General features: G+C 53.8%; 10 protein-coding genes across 10 annotated transcripts; 4 read left to right on the top strand and 6 right to left on the bottom strand.

Moving 5' to 3' along the window:
- Positions 1-673: 673 nt before the first annotated feature.
- On the top strand, positions 674-2,817 carry SETTUDRAFT_101196 (polysaccharide lyase family 4 protein; the record flags this gene model as incomplete). Its single annotated transcript, XM_008023549.1, has 3 exons — positions 674-897; positions 958-2,511; positions 2,610-2,817. The coding sequence occupies 3 exons, from the start codon at positions 674-676 to the stop codon at positions 2,815-2,817; spliced, it is 1,986 nt and encodes a 661-aa protein (XP_008021740.1).
- Positions 2,818-2,961: 144 nt separating this feature from the next.
- SETTUDRAFT_101354 (uncharacterized protein) lies at positions 2,962-4,229 on the bottom strand (the record flags this gene model as incomplete). Its single annotated transcript, XM_008023548.1, has 2 exons — positions 2,962-3,228; positions 3,291-4,229. The coding sequence occupies 2 exons, from the start codon at positions 4,227-4,229 to the stop codon at positions 2,962-2,964; spliced, it is 1,206 nt and encodes a 401-aa protein (XP_008021739.1).
- A 691-nt stretch (positions 4,230-4,920) lies between these two features.
- SETTUDRAFT_166917 (uncharacterized protein) lies at positions 4,921-5,953 on the bottom strand. The gene is made up of 2 exons (XM_008023547.1): positions 5,888-5,953; positions 4,921-5,840 (listed from the first exon to the last, which is right to left on the bottom strand). Exons 1-2 carry the CDS (start codon positions 5,915-5,917, stop codon positions 4,983-4,985), a joined length of 888 nt encoding a protein of 295 aa, XP_008021738.1. The 5' UTR covers positions 5,918-5,953; the 3' UTR covers positions 4,921-4,982.
- Positions 5,954-8,115: 2,162 nt separating this feature from the next.
- On the bottom strand, positions 8,116-9,453 carry SETTUDRAFT_145315 (uncharacterized protein; the record flags this gene model as incomplete). The annotated part of the gene is made up of 3 exons (XM_008023546.1): positions 8,116-9,062; positions 9,116-9,185; positions 9,236-9,453. 3 exons carry the CDS (start codon positions 9,451-9,453, stop codon positions 8,562-8,564), a joined length of 789 nt encoding a protein of 262 aa, XP_008021737.1. The 3' UTR covers positions 8,116-8,561.
- A 242-nt stretch (positions 9,454-9,695) lies between these two features.
- Positions 9,696-10,811, top strand: SETTUDRAFT_125556 (uncharacterized protein; the record flags this gene model as incomplete). Its single annotated transcript, XM_008023545.1, has 2 exons — positions 9,696-9,769; positions 9,818-10,811. 2 exons carry the CDS (start codon positions 9,696-9,698, stop codon positions 10,353-10,355), a joined length of 612 nt encoding a protein of 203 aa, XP_008021736.1. The 3' UTR covers positions 10,356-10,811.
- A 646-nt stretch (positions 10,812-11,457) lies between these two features.
- SETTUDRAFT_145309 (uncharacterized protein) lies at positions 11,458-13,531 on the bottom strand. Its single transcript, XM_008023544.1, has 3 exons — positions 13,288-13,531; positions 12,810-13,228; positions 11,458-12,757 (listed from the first exon to the last, which is right to left on the bottom strand). The coding sequence occupies exons 1-3, from the start codon at positions 13,480-13,482 to the stop codon at positions 11,569-11,571; spliced, it is 1,803 nt and encodes a 600-aa protein (XP_008021735.1). The 5' UTR covers positions 13,483-13,531; the 3' UTR covers positions 11,458-11,568.
- Positions 13,532-13,796: 265 nt separating this feature from the next.
- On the bottom strand, positions 13,797-15,036 carry SETTUDRAFT_166915 (uncharacterized protein). The gene is made up of 3 exons (XM_008023543.1): positions 14,933-15,036; positions 14,212-14,751; positions 13,797-14,162 (listed from the first exon to the last, which is right to left on the bottom strand). The coding sequence occupies exons 1-3, from the start codon at positions 14,977-14,979 to the stop codon at positions 13,922-13,924; spliced, it is 828 nt and encodes a 275-aa protein (XP_008021734.1). The 5' UTR covers positions 14,980-15,036; the 3' UTR covers positions 13,797-13,921.
- Positions 15,037-15,953: 917 nt separating this feature from the next.
- SETTUDRAFT_166914 (uncharacterized protein) lies at positions 15,954-17,681 on the top strand. Its single transcript, XM_008023542.1, has 3 exons — positions 15,954-16,440; positions 16,506-16,762; positions 16,818-17,681. Exons 1-3 carry the CDS (start codon positions 16,005-16,007, stop codon positions 17,589-17,591), a joined length of 1,467 nt encoding a protein of 488 aa, XP_008021733.1. The 5' UTR covers positions 15,954-16,004; the 3' UTR covers positions 17,592-17,681.
- A 159-nt stretch (positions 17,682-17,840) lies between these two features.
- Positions 17,841-18,809, bottom strand: SETTUDRAFT_125543 (uncharacterized protein; the record flags this gene model as incomplete). The annotated part of the gene is made up of 1 exon (XM_008023541.1): positions 17,841-18,809. The coding sequence occupies one exon, from the start codon at positions 18,807-18,809 to the stop codon at positions 18,270-18,272; it is 540 nt and encodes a 179-aa protein (XP_008021732.1). The 3' UTR covers positions 17,841-18,269.
- A 291-nt stretch (positions 18,810-19,100) lies between these two features.
- SETTUDRAFT_166913 (uncharacterized protein) lies at positions 19,101-21,429 on the top strand. The gene is made up of 4 exons (XM_008023540.1): positions 19,101-19,538; positions 19,970-20,386; positions 20,435-20,795; positions 20,844-21,429. Exons 1-4 carry the CDS (start codon positions 19,307-19,309, stop codon positions 21,148-21,150), a joined length of 1,317 nt encoding a protein of 438 aa, XP_008021731.1. The 5' UTR covers positions 19,101-19,306; the 3' UTR covers positions 21,151-21,429.
- The last annotated feature ends 640 nt before the right edge of the window (positions 21,430-22,069 follow it).

Below are 22,069 nucleotides of genomic sequence, written 5' to 3'. Positions count from 1 at the left end.
CACGGGTGTACAAGCCTCACCTTCAGCCAAAACTACATACTCACGTTTTGCACAGCTGTTGATCAGGTGATTCAGTTCTCAGGTGATCCAACCCCACTGCCATGTGCGGACTTCAAGTTCTATTGTTTTATATCATACGTGGGTAAATGGGTAAATGGATGCTCATTGCTGCGTGTATTGTGTAGCATAGTTTGGCCGCGGAGTAGCACATAGGTATACGTGATCTACGCGGTTCAGGTCACTGAGACTTTCATCTCCCCTACTGACAGTAACTCCGGTCTTATGGTACGCAGGAAAGTACCAGATTTGGCATGTAATCTCAATGCTGAACAAAGACATGTGCCTGACTAGTGTAGGTACCCTGTCTTGCAGAGAGAACCATATGATCTCCCCTAGCATCCCAGGGCAGGGCACATATCAGCCGCCGACGAGATGCCGGTCCGGGATTAACTCACCATCTGTTCCACTGCTCTGGTCACCAGCTTCGGTCATCATCGCACCGAAGGCCGGACTAGCGACTTTACCCCGTATCCCTGACTCCTCTTTTACCCCAGATTCGACTAGGCTACCCGTCTTGCTGTCCATTAATTTTTCCGGAAACGTGACATTATAAACACGGAAATGGGAATGCTCTCCAAGCCAAGCTGTGCTTACCGCAACCTCCACATTCACCATGCGCACCATTGCGACTACGGCGGTGCTTCTCCTGTCTGCCAAGACATGGGCCTTTTTCCATGCCACCCAGAATAATCAGAGTCTTACCATTGCTAACGATCGGCTGGTCGCGTCGGTGAGCAAATCGAAGGGGTACATCAATGTCTTGACACTCGACGGGCAGAACCTTCTGGGAAAAGAGTCAGGCAGTACCGGAATTGGACCGTATCTTGATTGCTACTGGTTAGTGATGCAATGACGGAAAGTATGGAGCGATTACCTGACTCCAGATCCTACACATAGTATACCAAGTGGATTTTGGACGCCTGGAAGTGGCAAGAACGTCCAATACCAGCTCTTCAGTGGCACCGATTCGACAGGTACTCCATATGGCGGCATCAGCATGGGGGAAACATATGCGCCTACAGGCCAACGACTGGAACAGTACTGGTTTCTGAAAGAAGGCGAGACGGGTCTTCACACCTTCAGCCGACTGGTATACCACAACAAAACGACGCCGTTTTTGCGGAATCTGCAGGAGTTCCGGACGCTGTTTAGACCAAATCACGACCCTCCGCTCTTTACGCATTTCGTTACTAACAGCAAGTTTTTCGCGCCTCGTCCAGACACGGACGGCGAAGTGGTAGTCCAGGACGCAACTTGGCAGCTGGCCAACAAGGACGATCCGTACGTCAAGGGCGTAGGAGATTACTTCACCAAATACACGTTCCAGGACACATGGCGCGACCATCTGGCGCACGGCATGTATGCTGATGGCAGTGGCAGCACGAACGGGTCTACATACGGCGCCTGGCTTGTCCACAACAATGTCGAAACGTATTTTGGCGGCCCCGTGCATTCAGACCTCGTCGTAGATGGCATCGTGTACAACTACATAGTGTCCAACCACCATGGCGACCAGACGCCCAACATCACCGACGGCTTCGACCGCACGTTTGGGCCGCAATATTTCCACTTCAACACGGGCGGCACGCTCGAGCAGCTCCGCAAAGACGCAGAGCAATACGGCCTCCGACCAGACTGGAACGCCGCCTTCTACGACTCCATCGCACAGCATGTGCCCAATCTCGTCCCGACCTCGAGCCGCGGCACCTTCAAAGCAAGCATCCAGCTTCCCCCCGGCGCCAAGAAGCCCATTGCCATTCTCACGGAAAACGGGCGCAACTTCCAAGACAACGTCTTCGACACAACCGCATACCAATACTGGGCCGACGTCTCCACCTCCACGGGCAAAGTCACCATTCCCCGCGTCAAGCAAGGCAAATACAGACTCACCGTCTACGCCGACGCCATCTTCGGCGACTACACCCAAGACGACATTGTGATTTCGGCCTCGAAAACCACATCCATAGCAGTAACATGGACGCCCGAATCCGCCGGGAAAGAGCTGTTCCGCATCGGGGTGCCCGATAAATCGTCGGGCGAGTTCCGCCACGGCACCGCTGCATCACCAACGCACCCCCTGTTAACTGAGGAATACCGACTCTACTGGGCGGCCTACGACTTCGTCACCGAGTTCCCGCACGGCGTCACGTATAAAGTCGGAGTCGACGACGCGGCCTCGGCGCTCAACTACGTGCACTGGGCTGTGTTTGGCGGCAAGGCGAATGCCCGGCGCCCAGTCCCCGTGCCGGACCACCAGTACAACTGGACGATTTTGTTTGACGCGCATGCAGCAGACCTGGCGGGAAGGGAGAAGGCGACATTCACGGTGCAATTGGCGGGTGCGAAGACGGCGGCAGGAAACACGGACGTGTTTAATGCCAGTGAGCCGTATTCGAATCTGCCGTACAGTGTTAGTGTGAATGGGCGGGATTTGGAGCCGTGGGTGATACCGTATGTGCATGTTCTTATCTCGTCATTAACTTTTTTATTTTTTCTGTCTTCGTATCAATGTCTTTCTTCTCCCGCTTATCCATACTCACACCACCCAGCTACTACCAGTCGTCCTCGTGTGCCGTCCGCTCAGCAATCGTGTGCTACAACCTCGCACACAAATTTGAGTTTTCGGCGTCGATGCTAAAAGAAGGCGAGAATATGTTTGTGCTGAGTTTGCCGTACAACGCAACCGACTACGAGAGTGCAGTGCTGCCAGAGTCGGTCTATGTGCAGTACGATGCACTGAGACTGGAAGTGGCTTAGTGGGGCCGGATTGGAGACCAGGACAGACAATTTCATTGTGCTAACGTGTGATGATGTGAAAAGGGTCAAACTCCTTAATTGGTATTCAAGACTCCGTGATATGCAACCGCTAAAAATACATGTTGCTTTCTCTTGGTTGTGCGATTAAGCAACTTCCTCGACCATCTTGCCACTAAAAGGCTTCTGTGCTTCCTTTTGCGTGTCGCCTGCAAAGAGGCTGCCAACGGGGGCTTGTAGCCATTCTTCTGGAACGGCCAATTGGGTGCCCTTTGCGTTCTGGATGTAGCGCACGAAAAGCGGGTTTGCTCGCTCGGGCTCTGGTTCTTCTAGTCCCTCTTCTGAGGCATCTTGCTGGGCCTTGCGACCGCGCTTTGGGGGCTGTTTCTTGAGGAGGCGGTTGATGGTGTCGAGCTAGAGGATTCGTTAGTAAATGCCCCAGTTGGAAGCCGTGGATAAAGGCAGGGTAGACAAACCTTTTCCTCTTCGTTCCTCTTCTCGCTCAGGTTCTTTCTTCGTCTCGCCATCTCGGCCCTGCGCATAGCGTGTTCCTCGGCTGTGAGGTGCTTCTTCTTCTGTGCCTCGTTGGAGAGTGCCAGGAGGCCTCCGTCGGCGTCATCGGTGACGAGGGCGCGTTGTCGTTTGGTCATCTTGGTCACGTCGGGCGTCTGGTCGCGGCTGAGGTCCTCGTCGCTGTCCATGTCCTCGTCCATCTCTGCGGGCGTCACGCCTATGTCGTCGTCGTCCTCGCCCTCGGCATCCTCGTCCTCGCCCTCGGCGTCTTCGTCGTCCAGGTCGGAATCCGGGTCGCTGAGCTCTTCGTCATCGTCGTCGTCCATGGCCATTTCTTTTGCCTCGACCTTGTCCTGGGCCTTGGTCAGACTCCCGGCCGGGGCTGACTTGACGGGAATACTGCGGTGCGAGCTGACGGTGATGCGCGGGGCCGGTGTGTCCTCCATTTCGTCGTCTTCATCGCCCTCGGCATCCATGTCTTCGTCGTCGTCGTCGCCCTGGGCATCTTCGTTGTCGTCCGAGTCGTCGTCGACGTCCATGGCATCCGCCTCGTCCACGTCATCCTCGTCCTCGTCCTCATCCTCGTCCTCGTCGTCCTCGTCGCTGTCGACCTCCTGGACCACGCGACTGTTCCGGGAGGCGCGCTTGCCGGCGACAATGTTCTGGCGGCTGACGCCCGCCTTGGACAGGGAGCCGCCAATGGCCTGGCGGAGCTTGTTGGGCGACGACTTCACCGTCAGGTGGATCGACTGGCGCGTCTCCTCGGGCGAGGAGCGCTGGATGGTGGCGGCAGCGGGCGACTGGTTTGCAGTGCTGCGTCGCGGGCGGGTCGACGAGGCCGTGGGGGTGGCACTGTGAGGCGTTAGAGAGGCGGGAGCTGCACGGGAGCGTAGGCGCGGCATGGCGGTGGCGAGTCTGTGTGGTCGAGAAGTGGGAGGCGCAAAGACGACAGGGCAGGGCGGAAGGATGACGATAGTGACAGCGCACCCGTCTGTCCCGGCGGCTCAGCACAGGGGGGGTGTTGCGGGCGCGTGGCACAGAGATGGGCGGTGAAAAGAGGGCGCGCCGTCGTGGCCGTGAAGGGAGAGGAGAGGGAGAGGCAGAGGCCTTGCCCGTGGTTGCACGTCGCCTCGCCGCGCTGCCCTTGGCGACAGGCGTCGACGTGCAGGCAAGATTAAGCTCTCGGTCGCGCAGTCAGCCACATGATAATCCCATACATACCTGCTGTTTCCTCGACGGCCGTCCCAGCCAGAGCCCTCGGACTCGTCATGCTCGGTGCTTATGCGTCGCCCCCGTTTCGCCGCGCGGTCTGCCATGTCCGCCGTCTCGCCAGCGCACGCGTGCTATGCTTGGGGAGAGATTTAATTGGCCGTCGCGACGACCCAACGCGTGTTGTTGCTTGACAGCCTCAACCTCGACTTGGAGATGCGCAAGCCGTCTTCCCCAGATCCCGCTCGCGCTAGCCCAATCCGGCTAATGCGCCTGGCCCGTCCCAGCAATACTTGCACTGGGTACCTATACACCTTACCTTGTCACAACGCATCTTCACTTTCTTGTTCTTTCACGCACGCTTCACACGTCAATGGCAGCAGAGAACCGCTTTCGGATACATTGGCGTACTATGCTACGAGCAGTCTACACTACACCCTGGCCCACTACCCAAGACTGGCCCGAACCGTCTCCTCAAAATCCTCCTTGGGAACGCCAAGCTTGTCGTTCCAGAGACCCAACGACGAGAAGTCGCCCAGCGGCTCGTCCTTGCTGAACATGGCCCCCTGGATCAAGGCTGGAATGCCAGAGTAGTCTCCCTTTTGGAGCTTGGCAGTCCCTTCTGCTATGTGCTCCTTTACACTGACATTCTTCACCGTCCATTTGGCACCAGTCACCTTCTCTGCTGCTGCCAGGATGTCCTTTTGTGTCGTCTGGAACCCGCTGATGTAGATGAACTGGTTCTTGGTCAGGTCCGCATGCTCGAGCGCCTTGACCGTGGCAGCGCCAATCTGGCTGAGGTTGCTGGCAGAGAAGGTCGCCTCGCCTCCATCATACAGAGTCGCTGTCTTGGAAGCTTGGTCGAAGCCCAGGAAGCCAACTTTCAGGCCCCAGTCGAAAAATGGTCCCGTGGCTATGCTCGTCCAGCTAATCTCACCCTCCTTGCTCTTCAGGTAGTTGACGGTGCCGTGCTTGGCCTCAAATACGGGCACAATTTCACGAGTTCGCTTGTTGGTTGTGTCGCTTCCGTACTCTGAAGGGAGGAAGCGCTTCACGCCTGCTGCAATGGCCGCATCAATCAACTTGTTCTGGTCTCCGAGGGCCGTGCCGCCGACAAGTGAAATCACAGCATCTTGTCCCTGGAATGCCGCCTTGAGGCTTTTGGCCGAGTCGTAGTTTGCGCGGATCACTTTGACGCCAGATGGAAATGTCGAGCTGGAGCCTTCACGAGAAAGGACAGTTGTGTTAAAGGCCGGCGTCTTGAGGAAGGCATCCAAGATGGAGGGGCCGAGGTTGCCGCCCGCCTGGCAATGTTAGTAAGCACACATGCGGTTGTACTTAAGAGACATACGCCGATGATGATGACGTTCTTGATGGACATGTTGGAGAGATTTGCAGTCAAGATGAGAGAGTCGAGGGTTTTTCAAAAAGAAGGCGTAATGGTATTGTAATAGGAGTATTGCGGGCTGGGTGGTTTGTTCTGAGGAACCATACTTCGCCTGAGGTACTCGATACTTATATACCCGAGAGTGCACGTCAAAAGACGTGATTCTCCATGGCTATGGTGTAAGTCTAGCCCCCCCTCCCCATCCACGACTTCGGTACTGCCGTCAAAGCGCTTGACTGCCGCGCTCATTGATAATACCATCCAAGACTGCTTGTGCGGCATTGCCCCGCTTGAAGCTTTCTGGCCATGGTAACCCCTCTCTACAGGAACCAATGGTACGCTATGACAGCAGAGCAAGCCACGCACGCGTGTCACAGCATCGTCTCGAAGCTTCAGTCGAGTCTGGATAAGCGTAGCATACTAGTTGCCGACAGTTGGTCCGCCGTCTAGCTGAAACTTTGATACCATTGCGGCAAGTCGTAAGACGAGGTTTGGGGCGGGGGCCTGCTTAGCACATCAAGCGGAAACGAGCCGAAGCGCCAACTCCATTCTTGGATGCATGATTTGTACACTGCCACGGCATCACTCCGATGCCATCAGCTCATCAATCCACCATTACACGACTCCCACATAAGATCAATCAGCATGACTAATCTATCGCCGCTGAAATGCTGCTGCGCTCACTGCACCTCCTCCAGCCAAGTTGGGTTGGATACATGTGGTTAGTAACCGCTGCTCGCGATTACCAATTGCCCTACGTACGTCATCAGGGTACTCGCACAACTTCACAGACATACTTGGGATACCATCGAAGCATGCTACTGCCAGCCAGGATGTATCCTTGCCCAGCTCAGGCGAGTTCGTAGGCGTGGTACACAGATGAAACACTCAAGTCGCCTACATCTAGTGCTCGTAGTCGGCACTTTTTATCGTCGTAGAAAGACCACAATCCCAGACTCTACCTCGAAAATCCCGCAAGGCTGCCTTTGGTGCAGTATCTGCACATTGGAAACTCGCCCTCGTAACAGAATCATGTTCTTGGTGGGTCAGGCAAGAAAAGAAAGCCACCAAGATCCCCGTAGGGAGTTCACTGCTGTGCATCCAAGCGCTGTGAACGCCTACAATGTTGCTCGGCTCTGCCAACCCAACTGCCAATGGCTCCAACAATGAGTGGGTGAACTCTCGATAGCTGCAGGTCTTCTTCGCGTATTCTCACTGTTCACCAGCGCAATCCATTGTGTACACACTCCTCGACTGCATAGAAAAGATAAGCCTTCGTTGGGAAATAAAACCGACCATCACCACGAAGGTCCAACCATACGCTCCACAAGCACAACCAGGGGTCCAGAGGCCACGGAACTGATAAATCTTTAACGCTTTAACATAGATATCGAGGAGATACTCAACAGCGGTAAGTCTGAATTTCGCACCTCCAAGCAGCAAGAGCAGGAAACAAGATGGGCATATACAACTTTGAGGTCTACTCCTCTTTCACAGACAGATGGAACTCACACCACTCCTCTCCATACACAAATGACTACCGCTCGGGATACTCGACAGAAACATCTCGCCACTACCCATCCCATTCGTCCTCTTCCCACTCCACCGAGGATCGCGACCAGCCCAGCACGAGGACCCACAGGCGTTACCACACAGAAGAGAGACGGCCCTCCGGTAGCTTTTTCCCAAGCGAGCGTGTGCACCAATACCGAGACGAGTATTCCCGCGTCCCCCCGCGAGATAGCACGTCGTACAGATATACGTATAGGACCTACCGCGCGCCGTGTCCTTCTCCCCCACTACTCCCCCCAAAGCGAGCAGCAGCATACAGTTCGAGCAGGTACACGGCGGAAGAGCGGTATCCATCTTCTCAGTATTCAGCTTACTTCTCGGACTTGGAGAGCACGTGTGATTCTCCGCCGTCGCCACGGGAATACAGCAGTTCGTATGCGTATTCTTGGTCGAAACCACATGATCGAACGGGCTCGTCGCCGTACTACTCGTATTCGGACTCTTCAAGGACTTCGTCGTCTTCTTCTTCTTCTTCTTCGTCTTCTAGGACTTCCGACTCCTCCGACTCCTCCAACTCTTCTTATTCATCTACCCCCTCAGGCACCAAACCACCGCGAGATCTCTACACTGTGCTTGGCGTTTCACGCAACGCCTCGTCTGCAGATGTGAAGAGAGCGTATCGCGCCATGAGTCTGAAGTGGCATCCTGACCGGTGTGGGGACAAGGACAAGGACAGGGCTACAGAGAAGATGGCTGAGATCAACCAGGCGAGGACCGTCTTGGGAGACGAGGCAAAGCGGGCGCATTATGACCGCTGGGGACTGCTGCCTGACGATTCGTAGATTCGGTGGGGTCTCAGCCATGCTCAGCTTTGCGGCTTATAATGTTGCATGTGAACCCGTGGCGCCTGAGGAGATCAAGTCGTTGTCCAAACGGCGCTGAGACGCAACAGCACAAGATACATGATGAGAGGTCTGAACCGGATTATTCAATACAATCGCATTGAGACGGCTACGAGCTACTCGATGCCTGCCATGCCTCAGTTGCAAATAGCAATACCACATGCAAACAAATACATATCATATCATACAATCCCGCCCAATCTTTTGAACAATGATGCTTTTTACTACGACATTGGCACAGGTCTTAGATGCCCATCCTTGTCGTACTTTGCCTTGAAGAATGTATAGCTCAGCGTGACCGTCTCAATACCCTTCATATTAGGATCCGTCACAAACTCGGGATCAATGTAGAAAAACACAGGCATATCGACCGTCTCACCCGCATTCAGCCGTTGCTCCTCAAAACAAAAGCACTGGATCTTGCTAAAGTAGGGCGCAACCTGGCCCGGTGTCACGGAGTAGGTGGCCACGCCGATAATGTCCTCAGGGGACTTGTTCGTCGCCGTGTAAAAGGCCAAGGCCGTCTCGCCAGGCAGCACGCGCACCTCGCGTTGCTGCGGTACAAACTTCCAGGGAAGCACGTCCGACACGGAGCCGTTGAATGTGATGCGGATGCGCGGGTGGTTGGCCACGGGCTTCAAACGCTCGGCGGGGTCAACGCTCGTGTTGCCGCCGTGGGCCGCAGACTTGATGGGCTGGCCTCCCCAGCCTGTTTGCTGGCAGATCTGGAACCATGTTTAGCATTGGAAAATGTGAAGTCAAGGTTGGGCATTGATACCATCTTGTACATGGGCACAGAGCCATATGTTATAGCCACAAAGCCCACGATTACGCTAAACACGTAGTTCCTGTGCATGCTCAGCAATTGCGCGCCACACAACATGGCTTATATCCCTACATGACGGTCCTGTTCTTCATCTTGTACTGCGCGTGCATCTGGTCCATCCTGGGCACGGTACCCTGCGGCGCAGACTTGGCCGTGTTTAACCATCTTTGCGCCGTGAAAGCGGGATTGCGGGCGCGAGGGACCCGGGCCAGCGAGCGGGAGCATGCCAAGCAAGTCCAGGAGCCGGATGGCCTTATGGGCAGCTGTCGCAATGGCGATGTAAAAGACATTGTGGGGGTGGGGTGAGATGCGCTGAGCTGGGGTGTTGTCGAATCCTCGGTGGATTGATGGAGGAGCAGTGGAACTTCGCCGCGGGATTTAGCCCGTTTGGGAAGTCCTCCCAGGAACAAAAGTTGCGATGCGACGGCGCGCATCATCTTTGCCTCTTCATCTCCAGCTCGGCGCTCGCTGATCTTTCTATTACGACTACCGACTAGAGCTTCCCATACTGCCAATCCATCATCTCAGCAGCATGGCAGACGTGCTCTGTGGAGTCTGCGCGACAGAGCCAAAAAAGTACAAGTGCCCGACTTGCGCGCTCCCATAGTACGAACAGCCAGTTTTCTCTCACAGCAAAGACACTGACGCAAGCAGCTGCTCATTAATATGCTTTAAAACCCACAAGGCAACTCATCCCGAAAACATTACCACGCCGGCGCCCACCCCCGCTGAGCCAACCCTACCGCAACCAGCACCACCCGCTCCGATACCACGCTATCTGAAGAGCCGCACCGACTTCTCTGTCCTAGCCACCAACCCCAAATTCCAGGCCCTTCTAAAAACACATCCCACGCTCCTGTCGTCCCTCCAACGCGTCTACGCAAAGACGATACAGCCAGACCCGGAAGATGAGCGCCGCCGCCGCTTGCTCGAGAGGAACGCGTTCCGAGGGCGCGGCGCAAGAGGAAGGGGACGAGGCAGGGGCAGAGGCGGAAGAGGCGGCTGGCACGGGGAGGACAGAGAAGAGCGGTGGACGCCGAAGAAGGGAGACAAAGATGCAATGGCGGTGCTAAAGGAGATTCGGGACGGTGAGACTCAGGACGACGAGAAGGAGGCCATGGCCCAGTTTGTGGGTCTAGTCGACGAGCTGTTTGCGCAAAAAGACAAGACGAGCGGTGTGGAAGGATGCTGAGATTTGACACATCACGCCCGAATATCACGCACCTACACCCGTCAGATATGCATGCCAGCACACGAGAAGCTCACGAGCAAATAACGCACTATTTCCTCGGGCAGCATGGAAGTTACTACTAAGTACTGAACTTCGACACGCCAACGCTAGAACTCGGTGTCTCTAGCCTTCTCTATCCACCGACACAACTGCATACCTACCCCTTCCACATGATGTCTCGCGGCAAAGTCACCTGCTCGACCTCATGTAGGACAGTTGCATTCGCATCATGGAACGCTAAACATTCCGACTCAACAAAAGTCTGTGCAGCTAGCTGCCCTGCCTTTAGCGCAGACCAGTCTATAGCCTCCGCTTCTAGTCTCCGTGTCTATCTGCTAGCCACGACTAGCTGGTCGCAACCTGCTTCTCGGGATTCGTACAGTCACTCGCAGAAAGGTTCGCCTCGCCGCCGATTTTACGCTCAAAAAAACTGGCTTACTTTGTGCTCGTATATCTCCATGACTACGTTTTAAACTGTCCTACAATCAAACCAATATATATATATATATATATATATATAAATAGAGACAAATTCTATGATACGGCATTTATAAGCTTTTTATAAATTGTAAGAGAAGAAGTACTTACAACTTAAAAGTAAAAAAATTCTATAATTTTTTATATTCTCCCTACTTTAAAAACTTACTACTACTTAACCTACATATCATTTATACCATCCTACACATAACCCTTACCTACCTATTCCAATCTACACTTACAACAATGTAGCCTTGCGACAAAAGGACCTTTTCTTTTGTAAGGAATCCTAAATTCTAGTGGCGTTGGAAAAACGACCGACGTGGACCCCTTTTTTTTGGGGCGTAAGTAGTACTGTATATACTACTATACTAGCTAGCCTATGTGTTGAATGTGCCGAGTCAGTTGATGTAGAAGAGATTGCTATGCGCCTTGATGCGTATATGCACTCTGTTATGAAATCACTTGTACTATTTTTATTTCGTCTAGGAGTGATTTGGACGTGTTGATGTACTTTGCGGATTTCGCGGCACATAAGGAAATTACGCATTCGACAACATCTCGTACGTTGTGGCAAAATATGGGGGTATGCCCAAAAAGCAGAGTTTGATATTAGATATATTTGCTAGAATACCAATTGAATCGTACAATGCCATATCTCGTCTACGAGCAAACAATTGCTACAAATGCTACTCTTCTACATGCCCAAAACACCCTTCAAGCCACGGACCTTGCCCCGCAGGTTTCCGTAGCCCAGCCACACAATGCCCTGCGCCATGTTCCATGCTTTGACACCCGCACCCTCGCCCTGCAGCGGGATGTCCATGGGCGGAGGAATCCTGGTCTTGATGCCTGCCCACGACCACCGATCCCGCGTGATGCTCTTCTGGTTGCACAGGCTCCTCAGCCCCTCTTTGCCTGCGAAACGGCCATAGCCACTGCCTTTGGTGCCTCCAAACGGCATCTGTACCATGTAGTAAACGGCAAAGTCGTTTACAGCCACCATGCCTGCGTGTAGGGAACGAACGACGAGTTCAAGATCGCGTGTAGATCGGCCAAAGACAGAAGAGCCTAGAGCATACGATGTGCTGTTGGCAATGGAAATAGCGTCGGTGACGGATTCAGCCCGGATCAAGAGGAAGACGGGCGCAAAGAGCTCAGTCTGGGCAATCTTCATGGTAGGCGTGACGTCAACGATGAAAGTAGGCGTGAAGTAATGGCCCTTGGGGAACTCGGGGTGGATGTATCGCTTTCCGCCTGCTACAACACGCGCACCACTGTCGACAGCGTCTTGAATAAGCTCCTCGAGTCTAGAGTAGCCGGCGTCTGATATCGAGGCACCAATGTCAATGGGCACGTCGGAGGAAGCGTTGAGTATGGAGCCAGGACGCAGGGCACGAATCTTGGGTGTGAGGTACTCGATGAGGCGATCGTAGACTTTTGGAAGCGCAATGACTCGCTCGATGCCAATGCAGTTCTGCCCTGCAGATTGAAAGGTACCGCGCATAAGGATGCTGGCGATGCGCTTGAAATCACTGTTGGATATGTCGTCGAGGACTATCGCCGGGTCCTTGCCGCCCAACTCAACACATACTGGTGTCAGTGCCTTTGCAGCCGAGGCGCAGACGTGGTGTGCGACTGGGCGTGAGCCAATAAAGGTTATGTGGGAGATGGATGGATGCGAGGTGAGGTAGTCGGCGACGTTGGGCCAGCAAACGACGGACTGGACGAGATCAGGCGAGTGGCCGCATGCCTCTAGAGCGCGGGTAGCGATGGACGCAAAGTAGGACGACGACCAGGCGGTGGCTTCGGAGCCCTTGACAATAATGGCATTGCCGGCGAAAATGGAGGCTATTACGGGGCTAATGAGGTTGTGGAATGGGTAGCTGAAATCCAGTCAGCGGAGTCGTTCCGCGCGCGCAGTCGTCCGATACTCACTTCCAGCTCACGCAAGCTGCGACCACGCCCAGGGGTTCCCAGACAACTTCGTTCCACTTGTACATCATAAAGAAGTTGGTGTCGCGCTTCTCAGCTTTCAGGCTCTTCTCTCCGTGCTTGATGGTCCATCTCAACTTCTCCACCGTCACTAAGATCTCACCCAAGCTGGCATCCACCATGGTCTTGCCAGAGTCGAGGCACGCAACTCTTGCAATGTCCTCCTGGTTCTCGAGAATAAACTTGAGCATTGTACGCAGCACCTTGCGGCGCTTGAGGAAGCTTGTTTGGGCCCATTTGACCTGGGCCGCTTGGGCTTTGGCGATTGCGCGGTCGATGCCGTCTGTTGTAGAGGGGTTGATGCGCCCAAGAGCTTCACCAGTCGCGGGAGCGTAGCATTGGATCAGCGAGGAGCCCGAAACCTATGCCAAGTCAGCCACGACAGTTACCACGCTTACTGCCCGAAGGAGCTATTTCATACCTTCAACCCCGGCTCCTCGAGCACTTCACCCTTCCATCCTTTCTTGGCTTGCTCGGGCGTTTCCACCGTGTACTTGACCGGCTCTTCAGGATCCGCGCGACACGTGATCCAGACAAAGGAAAGGGCAGCTATCCAGAGCGTACCGTACAAGATGAGGTTGAAGTCGTTGTCCGAGTGGGCGGTAATATTATCCATGTCGGGGGATTGGCGCGCAAGCGGCCAGATTTCGCGTCTCACCCGAGGGAAATATGACGCTGGACCCTGGCACGGAGCTAGGAACAGGAACAGGAATGGCGCTAAAACGCGTGGTCATCTGCAACCGAATAGGGACATCAACTCGACGCATTGTGGCAGCGGCTATCTATGACGCAGAAAATATATCTTGTGTACGGCGATCTGTATCAATGCTCCAGTACTAACTCGAATAGACCCGGCTGCGAAATACTAAAGAATATTGATTGCAATACTTAACTGTGATTCACATGACACGGACTTGGACTTGATATATGGTAATTTCGTGGTATCATTCATTTGAGCATCTATCATCCATTACTGTAATCACATGTTGTCTATGGCTGCACCACGGCTTCCTTGCCAGCCTGAAGTCGTCCCGATCCCGTCGCCCACTCGGCACCTATCGTGCGTTGTTCTTGGGCGCATCGAGGGGCGGTCCAGTGGGAGTAGTGTAGCACTTGGTCATACCGCCATCAATGACAAAGTCGGTTCCGTTGACGAAGCTACTCTCGTCGCTCGCAAGGAAGAGGACACCCTGAGCCTGCTCGATGGCCTCGCCAAAGCGGCCTGTGGGGAAGTGGACTTCGCGGCGATGGCGCTTCTCCTTGTCGTCACCAAGCCAGTCTTGCAGAAGAGGAGTGCTGGGGCTGTTAGCATTTGGACGTCACGTGGTGCACATGCAGAACCTACTTCAGTGGTGCTGGGCACAGCGAGTTGAATCTGAAGCCTTCACGTGCGTGGACCATGGCCAACTCCCGGGTCATGGCCAGCACGGCGCCCTTGCTGGCTGTGTAGGCAAGCTGTGGTGTGGCGCTACCGACCAGTGCCACAACACTCGCCGTGTTGATAACGCTCGTCTTCTTCTTGCCATGCTTCCTGAAGCTGTTGACTGCGTGCTTGCAGCCGAACCATACACCCTTGACGTTGATGGCCTGTGTCAAGTCCCAGATCTTCTCGGGCGTGTTGACAGCATCGTCGTCGTTGGCGTGCATGATTCCTGCGTTGTTGAACAGGACATCGACACCGCCCCAGGAATCCACGTGGTCAATCATGGCCTGGACATCGGCCTCCTTGGACACATCGGTGATCTTGGTCTCGACCTTCTTGGCCTCTGGAACCACCTCTTTCAGCTTGGCAGAGGCCTTCTCCAAGGCCGGGCCCGAAATGTCGCAGAGGAGAACATTGGCGCCCTCGCGAGCAAAGAGGATGCCGGTCTCGAGGCCGATTCCGCTGTACATGGTCAGTGTGTGATTGCAGGCGCGGGGTAGGTGTATGCGCCATCATCGGATCCACCAGCACACGAACAGCAACGGGGCGTTGAAATCCAAAGAGAGAAGTTGAGCAGATGCTGATGAGCAATGCAGCGTATGTACATGTACATGGAAGTGTTGCACATGGGGGTCTTGCTTACCCAGCTCCTCCGGTGATGATGCAGTTCTTGTTCTCTAGACGACCCATGTTCAAGTAGTAAAATGGAATTTCGACGGCTGTTCAGGCACAGGTGTAGTGAAGAAGCTGCAGTGGCATCAGCAGCCGTGGGCAGGGCGAAGTTTTGTATCACGGCGTGCAATATGACTAATAGTTACTGGGACAGCGTCATACGGACAGCAGCAGGCTGAGTCGTGGACGGGGAAGGTATGCCAGACGAGCAGCGACAACGGACAGCGGCCAGCGACTCCACACTCACCTCTGGTCGGCACGATCGGTGCACGTGTGTATTTGGTAACAAAGACAGATTCAAGAGAGCTTGCGAGGCAGCCTGGGCGGCGGGTAGCGACGGGGGCGGTGGGAGTGGTCATTCCGATAGCCGTGGGGCCGCAAATCGGCCCATGGCATTGATAGAGGGTGATAAGCCAGGCAAATGGGCGTTGGCCTTTGTCATAGTCGGGCGCGCCGTCGCCAGGCACATGATAGCAGCGTCGCTGGCTCGGCTGCTGCACGCGACATGTCCGCTGCACCCAAGATCCGAACCGTCTCTTCGTTTTTGCGTCGGAAAATGCCCCGCCATGGTCGAGGGCATCGTGTCCCGCTGGGGTAGGTGTGGCGGCGGCTGGCGGCTGGTCACGCGTGTCGCATGGGCAGTTATCTCTGTCGCACTGGAGCTGGCTGCATCGGGCAGCGTGGCCGCGAGGGGGAGGAGGGGCAGCAGATAGGTACTGTGCAGCGCAGACGGGCGACAAATGCAATATATAGCGAGGAGGGCGCCTGCATGGTGGTGGCTATGATGTCGCTTGCTGCATTGGCATCCTGATCCCATCGCCCCTCGTTCCCCTCCATCCTGCTCCCCCCTCATTGGCCCGAGCTCCATCGCCGTCTGCATTGCTATCGCTATCGCCCTCCCACTCCCCACAGTCGCGTGCCTGCTCGGAAACCTGCTCGGAAGCCGACCGCGCCGAAGCAGCCTTGTCCCCTGGCTGCCTGCCCTTCGCCCTTCCTGCTTTCCAAGCCGAAGCTGAAGCTGAAGCTGCTCGCCCTCCCTCACCATGGCTGCCGACTTCGACCCCTCCACATTGACGGCCGACCAGCTGCCCGAGCTGCTCAAAAATGACCTCGCCGTCAAAGTCGCCGGCATTGACGTCGATGGCATGCTGCGCGGAAAGCTCATGGCCAAGAAAAAGTTCCTCAGTATAGCCTCCGAGGGCTTTGGTTTCTGCAGTGTCGTCTTTGGCTGGGACATGCATGACAAGACATACTTCCGCGAGCTGGCCATATCAAACAAGGAGAATGGCTACCGCGACTTGGTAGCCATCCCGGATCTTTCGTCGTTTAGGAGGATACCGTGGGAGGACAATGTGCCCTTCTTCCTCGTCAGCTTCTACGACCCCGACACCAAGGCCTCGCTCAGCGCATGCCCAAGAAGCCTGCTGAAACGCGCCGTCGACAAGCTCAAGGAGAATGGCTATGGTGCCATGGCTGGAGGTGAGTCAGATGCCGGTGCAACATCGGGTACTGCGCCATGTCTATGAAGCTGATTGATATGCCAGCCGAGTACGAGTTCTACCAGTTCCGCGCGCCACAGAGCCACGACGGATCGGAAAAGAACACCTCGAGTACAGCTTCCTTTTTGCGCGACAATCCAGTCGATGCCCTGCCCAGCCTGACAGAGGGCATGTTTGGATACAGCATCACGCGACCAGTCCACAACCAAGAGTACTACTATGGCATCTTCAACGCATGCGCCCAGTTCGGCTGCGGCATTGAGGGATGGCACACCGAGTCTGGCCCTGGTGTCTTTGAAGCTGTAAGAAGCATATGCTGCAATGTGCTATAGACAGGTCAAGACTAACACACCACAGGCCCTCGAGTTTGGTGATATCCAGTCAATGGCAGACAAGGCCTCGCTCTTCAAGCTTGTCGTCAAGTCTCTCGGTTCCAAGTTCGGCATTACCCCGTGCTTCATGGCGAAACCGCGCGAGGGTCTTCCTGGCAACAGCGGACACATGCACGTTTCGATTGTGGACAAAGAGGGCAAGAACTTGTTCTACCGCGGCGAGGAGGACAAGAACGCCCCGTACCCAGACATCCGACACCTATCAGACCTGGGCCGGCATTTCCTGGCAGGTCTCATCGACGGTCTACCAGACATCATGCCCATCCTTGCTCCCAATGTCAACAGCTACAAGAGGCTAGTAGAGAATTTCTGGGCCCCAGTCACCGTATCATGGGGGCTTGAGCATCGCGCTGCCTCTATCCGTCTTATCGCGCCTCCCACTGCTTCTCCAAAAGCAACTAGGTTCGAGGTTCGCGTACCCGGTGCAGACACAAACCCTCACTTCGTACTTGCAGCCATATTAGCGCTAGGCTGGCGAGGCATTGAGAAGAAGATGGAAATCAGCATACCGCCACTCGGCAAGGGCGAAGATGTGGGCAGTGAAACCGACAAGGGCGAGCGACTGGCGAAGAGCCTAAAGGAAGCAACTGAGCGCTTTATGCGCAAAGAGAGTGTCGCCAGAGAAGTGTTTGGCGATCAGTTTGTCGACCACTTTGGTGGCACAAGACAACATGAAATCAGACTGTGGGACGAAGCAGTCACCGACTGGGAAGTCCGAAGATATATCGAGACTGTCTAAGAGACGGGAAGAAATGAATAACTCAATGACACGACTTGTCCATAGCGCAGAACCCTTTCTCCATTGGATTACTGGATACCTTAGATACCACAATTCTATACATCGTCTTGGTCAGTGTCCCAATGCTGTGTGATTAAGTATCATAAACTAATCTTGTATTTTTACCTTCTCGTGACAACTAGTATGCTGATCCCATATGCGAACGAATGAAGATACGGCACTATGTACCATGCAGCTTTAGTCGTAAGTGATCCAATGGCTGTGGACATTTTCCAAACTGAATATCCCATTCAAATTGTCTCCAACTCTGGTACCAAGTGTTTCCGGGGTAACGCATTGTTGACCAGACGGTCTCGAAGCGCTGCCAAAGCTTCCATTCTCATGTTCATGTTGAAATATGCCAGTGTAAGAGAAAATTATCTACATACTGCCAGTACCTGACGACAAGATTGTTTTCGCCTAACTCGGACATGAAGTACGTGTTAGGAATTGCCGTCCGAGAAGATTTTCGTGCCGTCGGGTATCTTCAGGGCCTGGAACGTGGCTATCCGTAGCATTCCATGGTCTTGGAATGGTATTCCCCGTGGATTTGAACCAAGATATGGTATCGAGTCATCTAAGACGGAATGACGACACCCTTGTGCATGCCATGAACCAAAGATGCAGCTGCCCGTGCCATCATTCGGTCCCCGTAAGAGGCGTTGCATCGGAGCGTCGACCTTCTTCCGAAGCAGTCGTTGGCGTTGCCACAACAGGAGCATTTTTCCTCTTTGTCTTGCTCAGTCTTGGTGCGGCGCCAACTGGAAATCGCTTTTTGCCACCACAGACACCGCATGTGACGACCAGTACATCTGCCCAAGGTTTCCTGTCGTCCTTGCTAGAGTTTTCGATGACATGAGTTGCCGTGCGCCCGGGAATGAGAATTGTGTTGCAGCTTTTGCACAGAGTCCGCTTCAGGTCCACGGCAAGTCGCAGCTGTCCTTTTCGTGATACTTGCTGGAGGTCAATTCCAAGCTCTAGCGCGACAGACGACCGTTTCTGAGTCGTGGGCGCCTCATCAACATCATCCTCTTCGCCTAGTGCAGGGTTTGGCGTGGCATTGTGCTGTGGCGTGCTTTGCAAGGTCAGGTATGTGGCAGCTTGGTAGAGAAAAGACGATCTCGCGTGCAAGTGTTTGTTCGGAATGCCCTTTGTTTTCGGGGCTTTGACTTTGCTCATGCTGCTGTCTTGGAAGCTTGACGAGACGCACGGAGAGTATACGGGCTGCGTGCGACAAGCCTGGGCTGTATATTTTGGCCGTTCCTGGTGCGCGCGTGCGCAATTCTCCTATTGGCAAACGAGAGGAAACATGGGAAAGGCTGAGGACGTTTGACATATCCACGGTTTGTGATTCATGGCGTCCGTTTGCGGTCTAGCGGCGCGCCCAGCCAGGTGCTCCGAGCTTTTTAGCTAAGTAGACATTCAGCGCCCAGCGACCGCTCTTCTCCACCCTCACCACCCATCTCCAACTTTGCCAGCAACTGCAATCTACGTCGACTTCGCGTGACTGTGGACTCGCAGGACTGCCGCTGATTCCTTGTTCTTGTAATTTTTCGTATAATTCCAGCTTCCCGACACCCTTGCGAAACGTCTTTGTTGAGCGGCCTTGCTTGCGACACGCGCAACCACCAATTCCACCCTACACTCACCCTTTTTTTTCAATCACACAATCCATCATGTCTCACGAGGAGGACCTCATCGACTACTCCGACGAGGAGATCCAGCCCACCGAGGCGCCTGCCAACGGTAGCGCAGCTGCAGCAAAGGGCGGTCTCGCCGCCGGCGACGCTGCTGGCGACAAGAAGGGCAGCTACGTCGGCATTCACTCTACCGGTTTCCGCGACTTTTTGCTCAAGGACGAGCTTGTGCGAGCGATTACGGACTGTGGCTTCGAACATCCTTCCGAGGGTTAGTCTAATCATTTCTCCCCTCAGCCTTATCCACCTACAAGCGTCTGTCCATCTACGAAACGAGCCATGTTTGTAAAAGAAAAGCGGCCATGATCTGTCTATACACGAGAACAGTGGCGAGGGACCCAGTGCCTTCCGCTACCAACGAGCCTCGACGCACACTGCAAATGTGGTTGCACCGGTACAAGCATCGAGAAGCCGAGTGGCGCCTGGCTGGCCTGCTCCAGTGGTCCTAGAGGACTGGTTTCGAGGGAGGAGCGCATGCTTGGATGCACAAGAGGAGGTGCTCATGGGAGAATGGGAGGATAGACAGACTGGCACGCGCGCTAGATGGGAGGATCTCGGCTACACAAGATGGACGGACGCTTCGCTCCCTACGCTTCGTTTCGACCGCTTTAGACTTATTCTGACATACTTTGTGCCCTACAGTCCAGCAAGTTACCATTCCCCAGGCCATCCTCGGAAACGACGTCCTCTGTCAGGCCAAGTCTGGTCTCGGAAAAACGGCCGTCTTCGTCCTCGCGACCCTCCAGCAAATGGACGAGAAGCCTGAGCCCGGTGTTGCGACTATCCTAGTCATGTGCCACACTCGTGAGCTGGCCTACCAGATTCGCAACGAATACAACCGTTTTGCCAAGTTCCTGCCCGACGTCAAGGTCGGTGTCTTCTACGGAGGAACACCTGTGCAAAAGGACATTGAGCTTCTCAGCAACAAGGACACACACCCGCACATCATTGTCGGAACACCCGGTCGTATCAATGCTCTCGTTCGCGACAAGCACCTCCGTCTCGCCAACTTGAAGCACTTTGTCCTCGATGAGTGCGACAAGATGCTTGACCAGCCTGGTCAGTACACCTTTTAAATTCACCATACATTTTACTAATGTTCTCTAGACATGCGCAACGATGTCCAATCCATCTTCCGTGCTACTCCCCAGCACAAGCAGGTGATGATGTTTTCGGCCACGTTGAACAAGGACGTGCGCGTTGTTTGCAAAAAGTTTATGCAGAACCCGCTTGAGATTTACGTCGACGACGAGAAGAAGCTGACGCTGCACGGTCTTCAGCAATACTACATGAAGCTTGACGAGAAGGAGAAGAACCGCAAACTCAACGACCTTCTTGACAGCCTGGAGTTCAACCAGGTCATTATCTTTGTCCGTTCAACTCTGCGCTGCTCTGAGCTTGACAAGCTTCTCCGCGAGTGCAATTTCCCCAGCACTGCAGTCCACTCTGGCATCAGCCAAGAAGAGCGGTATGTATTGTGTCAGTCGTGTTTATGTGCAATGCTAATATACAACAGTATCAAGCGCTACAAGGAGTTCAAGGAGTTCCAGACGCGTATTTGCGTGTCGACTGACATTTTCGGACGTGGTATTGATGTGGAGCGTATCAACGTGGCCATCAACTACGACATGCCTGACAAGGCGGACGCGTACCTTCACCGTGTGGGTCGTGCGGGACGTTTTGGAACAAAGGGTCTCAGTATTTCGTTTGTCAGCAGCCCTGACGACGAGGCTGTGCTCAAGTCGATTGAAGAGCGATTCCAAGTCGAACTTCCCGAGTTCCCCGAGGACGGTGTCAACTCGGCCACGTACATGGACAACTAAGGAATTGTGATTTGATTTTGGCCTGGTATCCGCGAACGAAGGAAATGGTTGCGCAAGAACCGGAGGCTATTTTGTCTGGACAAAAAAAGTTGCCGTACAGGTTGGGAATGGAGGGGGCGAGAGAGAGTGTGTGTTTCGTTGCAAGCAAGGACCGCGGTTTGCGGGGAAAATGGCAGAGACAGGGGCGCAGAGGGAGGGGTGATTTGTCGGGCTATTCTATATTTTTGTGGGGGATGAAAGATGTTTGACTAGGTGGTTGAGAGGAAGAAAGAAATTGATATGCAGTGTCTGATGAGTATTGTTGTTGTGTGACTGACTGACTGACTGTGATTGTGAGTGGGTGTGATGAACTGTTCCTGTGACTGAGTATGATTGAGTGTGGTTGAATGATTGACTATATATTTCATTGTGACTATGCAGCGTAGTTTATCCAAGAATATTAGGATATAGCGTTGTTAGCAAGGGAGAAGGGATGATTATATTTGTAATTCGATACAACAGACTAAAGAAAATTCCAATACTATTAATATAGTCAAGCCACAATGGAATTAATAGTACATACATAACCCAAGTCACTGTAGATTGAGATATGCTAGTTGAATAGGATGTGCAACCAACTAAAAAAAAACAGGGCTTTGATTAGGGGAGTCGATATAGTTTTGCAATGACTCAAGGTCCAAGGTTTACCACCCAACCAACTAGTGTAGTGTCTTGGAAAGCGTCTCTCTCTCTCTCTTGCTCTCTGTCCATGTTTCTATATTTGTAATTTCTTTTTTTTTACATATCAATTGGTATGAAAAAAAGATATAGGTACTTGAGTAAATAGATACAGCTAATGGCCAATGGTCTAGACACATGTGTGGCGCAGAAACAACAAAAAAAGGAGGATTATGTTTTTTTTTGACAGAGAGAGGACAGA

The sequence above is a fragment of the Exserohilum turcica genome, assembly GCF_000359705.1.
Source record: "Exserohilum turcica Et28A unplaced genomic scaffold SETTUscaffold_10, whole genome shotgun sequence".
Taxonomy (NCBI): Eukaryota; Fungi; Ascomycota; class Dothideomycetes; order Pleosporales; family Pleosporaceae; genus Exserohilum; species Exserohilum turcicum.
The sequence above is the reverse complement of the archived record's forward strand: the minus strand, read 5'-3'. Positions and strand labels throughout refer to the sequence as shown.

Excerpts from the sequence above, each read along its gene's own strand:
- SETTUDRAFT_166917 (XM_008023547.1), bottom strand. The coding sequence starts at position 5,917 with ATGTCCATCAAGAACGTCATCATCATCGGC. Across the intron at positions 5,841-5,887 it reads AGAACGTCATCATCATCGGC|GCGGGCGGCAACCTCGGCCC; the intron begins GTATGTCTCTTA and ends TAACATTGCCAG.
- SETTUDRAFT_145309 (XM_008023544.1), bottom strand. The coding sequence starts at position 13,482 with ATGGATAATATTACCGCCCACTCGGACAACGACTTCAACCTCATCTTG. Across the intron at positions 13,229-13,287 it reads TCGAGGAGCCGGGGTTGAAG|GTTTCGGGCTCCTCGCTGAT; the intron begins GTATGAAATAGC and ends GACTTGGCATAG. Across the intron at positions 12,758-12,809 it reads GCAGCTTGCGTGAGCTGGAA|CTACCCATTCCACAACCTCA; the intron begins GTGAGTATCGGA and ends ACTGGATTTCAG.
- SETTUDRAFT_166915 (XM_008023543.1), bottom strand. The coding sequence starts at position 14,979 with ATGGGTCGTCTAGAGAACAAGAACTGCATCATCACCGGAGGAGCTGG. Across the intron at positions 14,752-14,932 it reads ATCATCACCGGAGGAGCTGG|CGGAATCGGCCTCGAGACCG; the intron begins GTAAGCAAGACC and ends GACCATGTACAG. Across the intron at positions 14,163-14,211 it reads CTGTGCCCAGCACCACTGAA|CACTCCTCTTCTGCAAGACT; the intron begins GTAGGTTCTGCA and ends TAACAGCCCCAG.
- SETTUDRAFT_166914 (XM_008023542.1), top strand. The coding sequence starts at position 16,005 with ATGGCTGCCGACTTCGACCCCTCCACATTGACGGCCGACCAGCTGCCC. Across the intron at positions 16,441-16,505 it reads CTATGGTGCCATGGCTGGAG|CCGAGTACGAGTTCTACCAG; the intron begins GTGAGTCAGATG and ends TTGATATGCCAG. Across the intron at positions 16,763-16,817 it reads GCCCTGGTGTCTTTGAAGCT|GCCCTCGAGTTTGGTGATAT; the intron begins GTAAGAAGCATA and ends AACACACCACAG.
- SETTUDRAFT_166913 (XM_008023540.1), top strand. The coding sequence starts at position 19,307 with ATGTCTCACGAGGAGGACCTCATCGACTACTCCGACGAGGAGATCCAG. Across the intron at positions 20,387-20,434 it reads CAAGATGCTTGACCAGCCTG|ACATGCGCAACGATGTCCAA; the intron begins GTCAGTACACCT and ends AATGTTCTCTAG. Across the intron at positions 20,796-20,843 it reads GGCATCAGCCAAGAAGAGCG|TATCAAGCGCTACAAGGAGT; the intron begins GTATGTATTGTG and ends AATATACAACAG.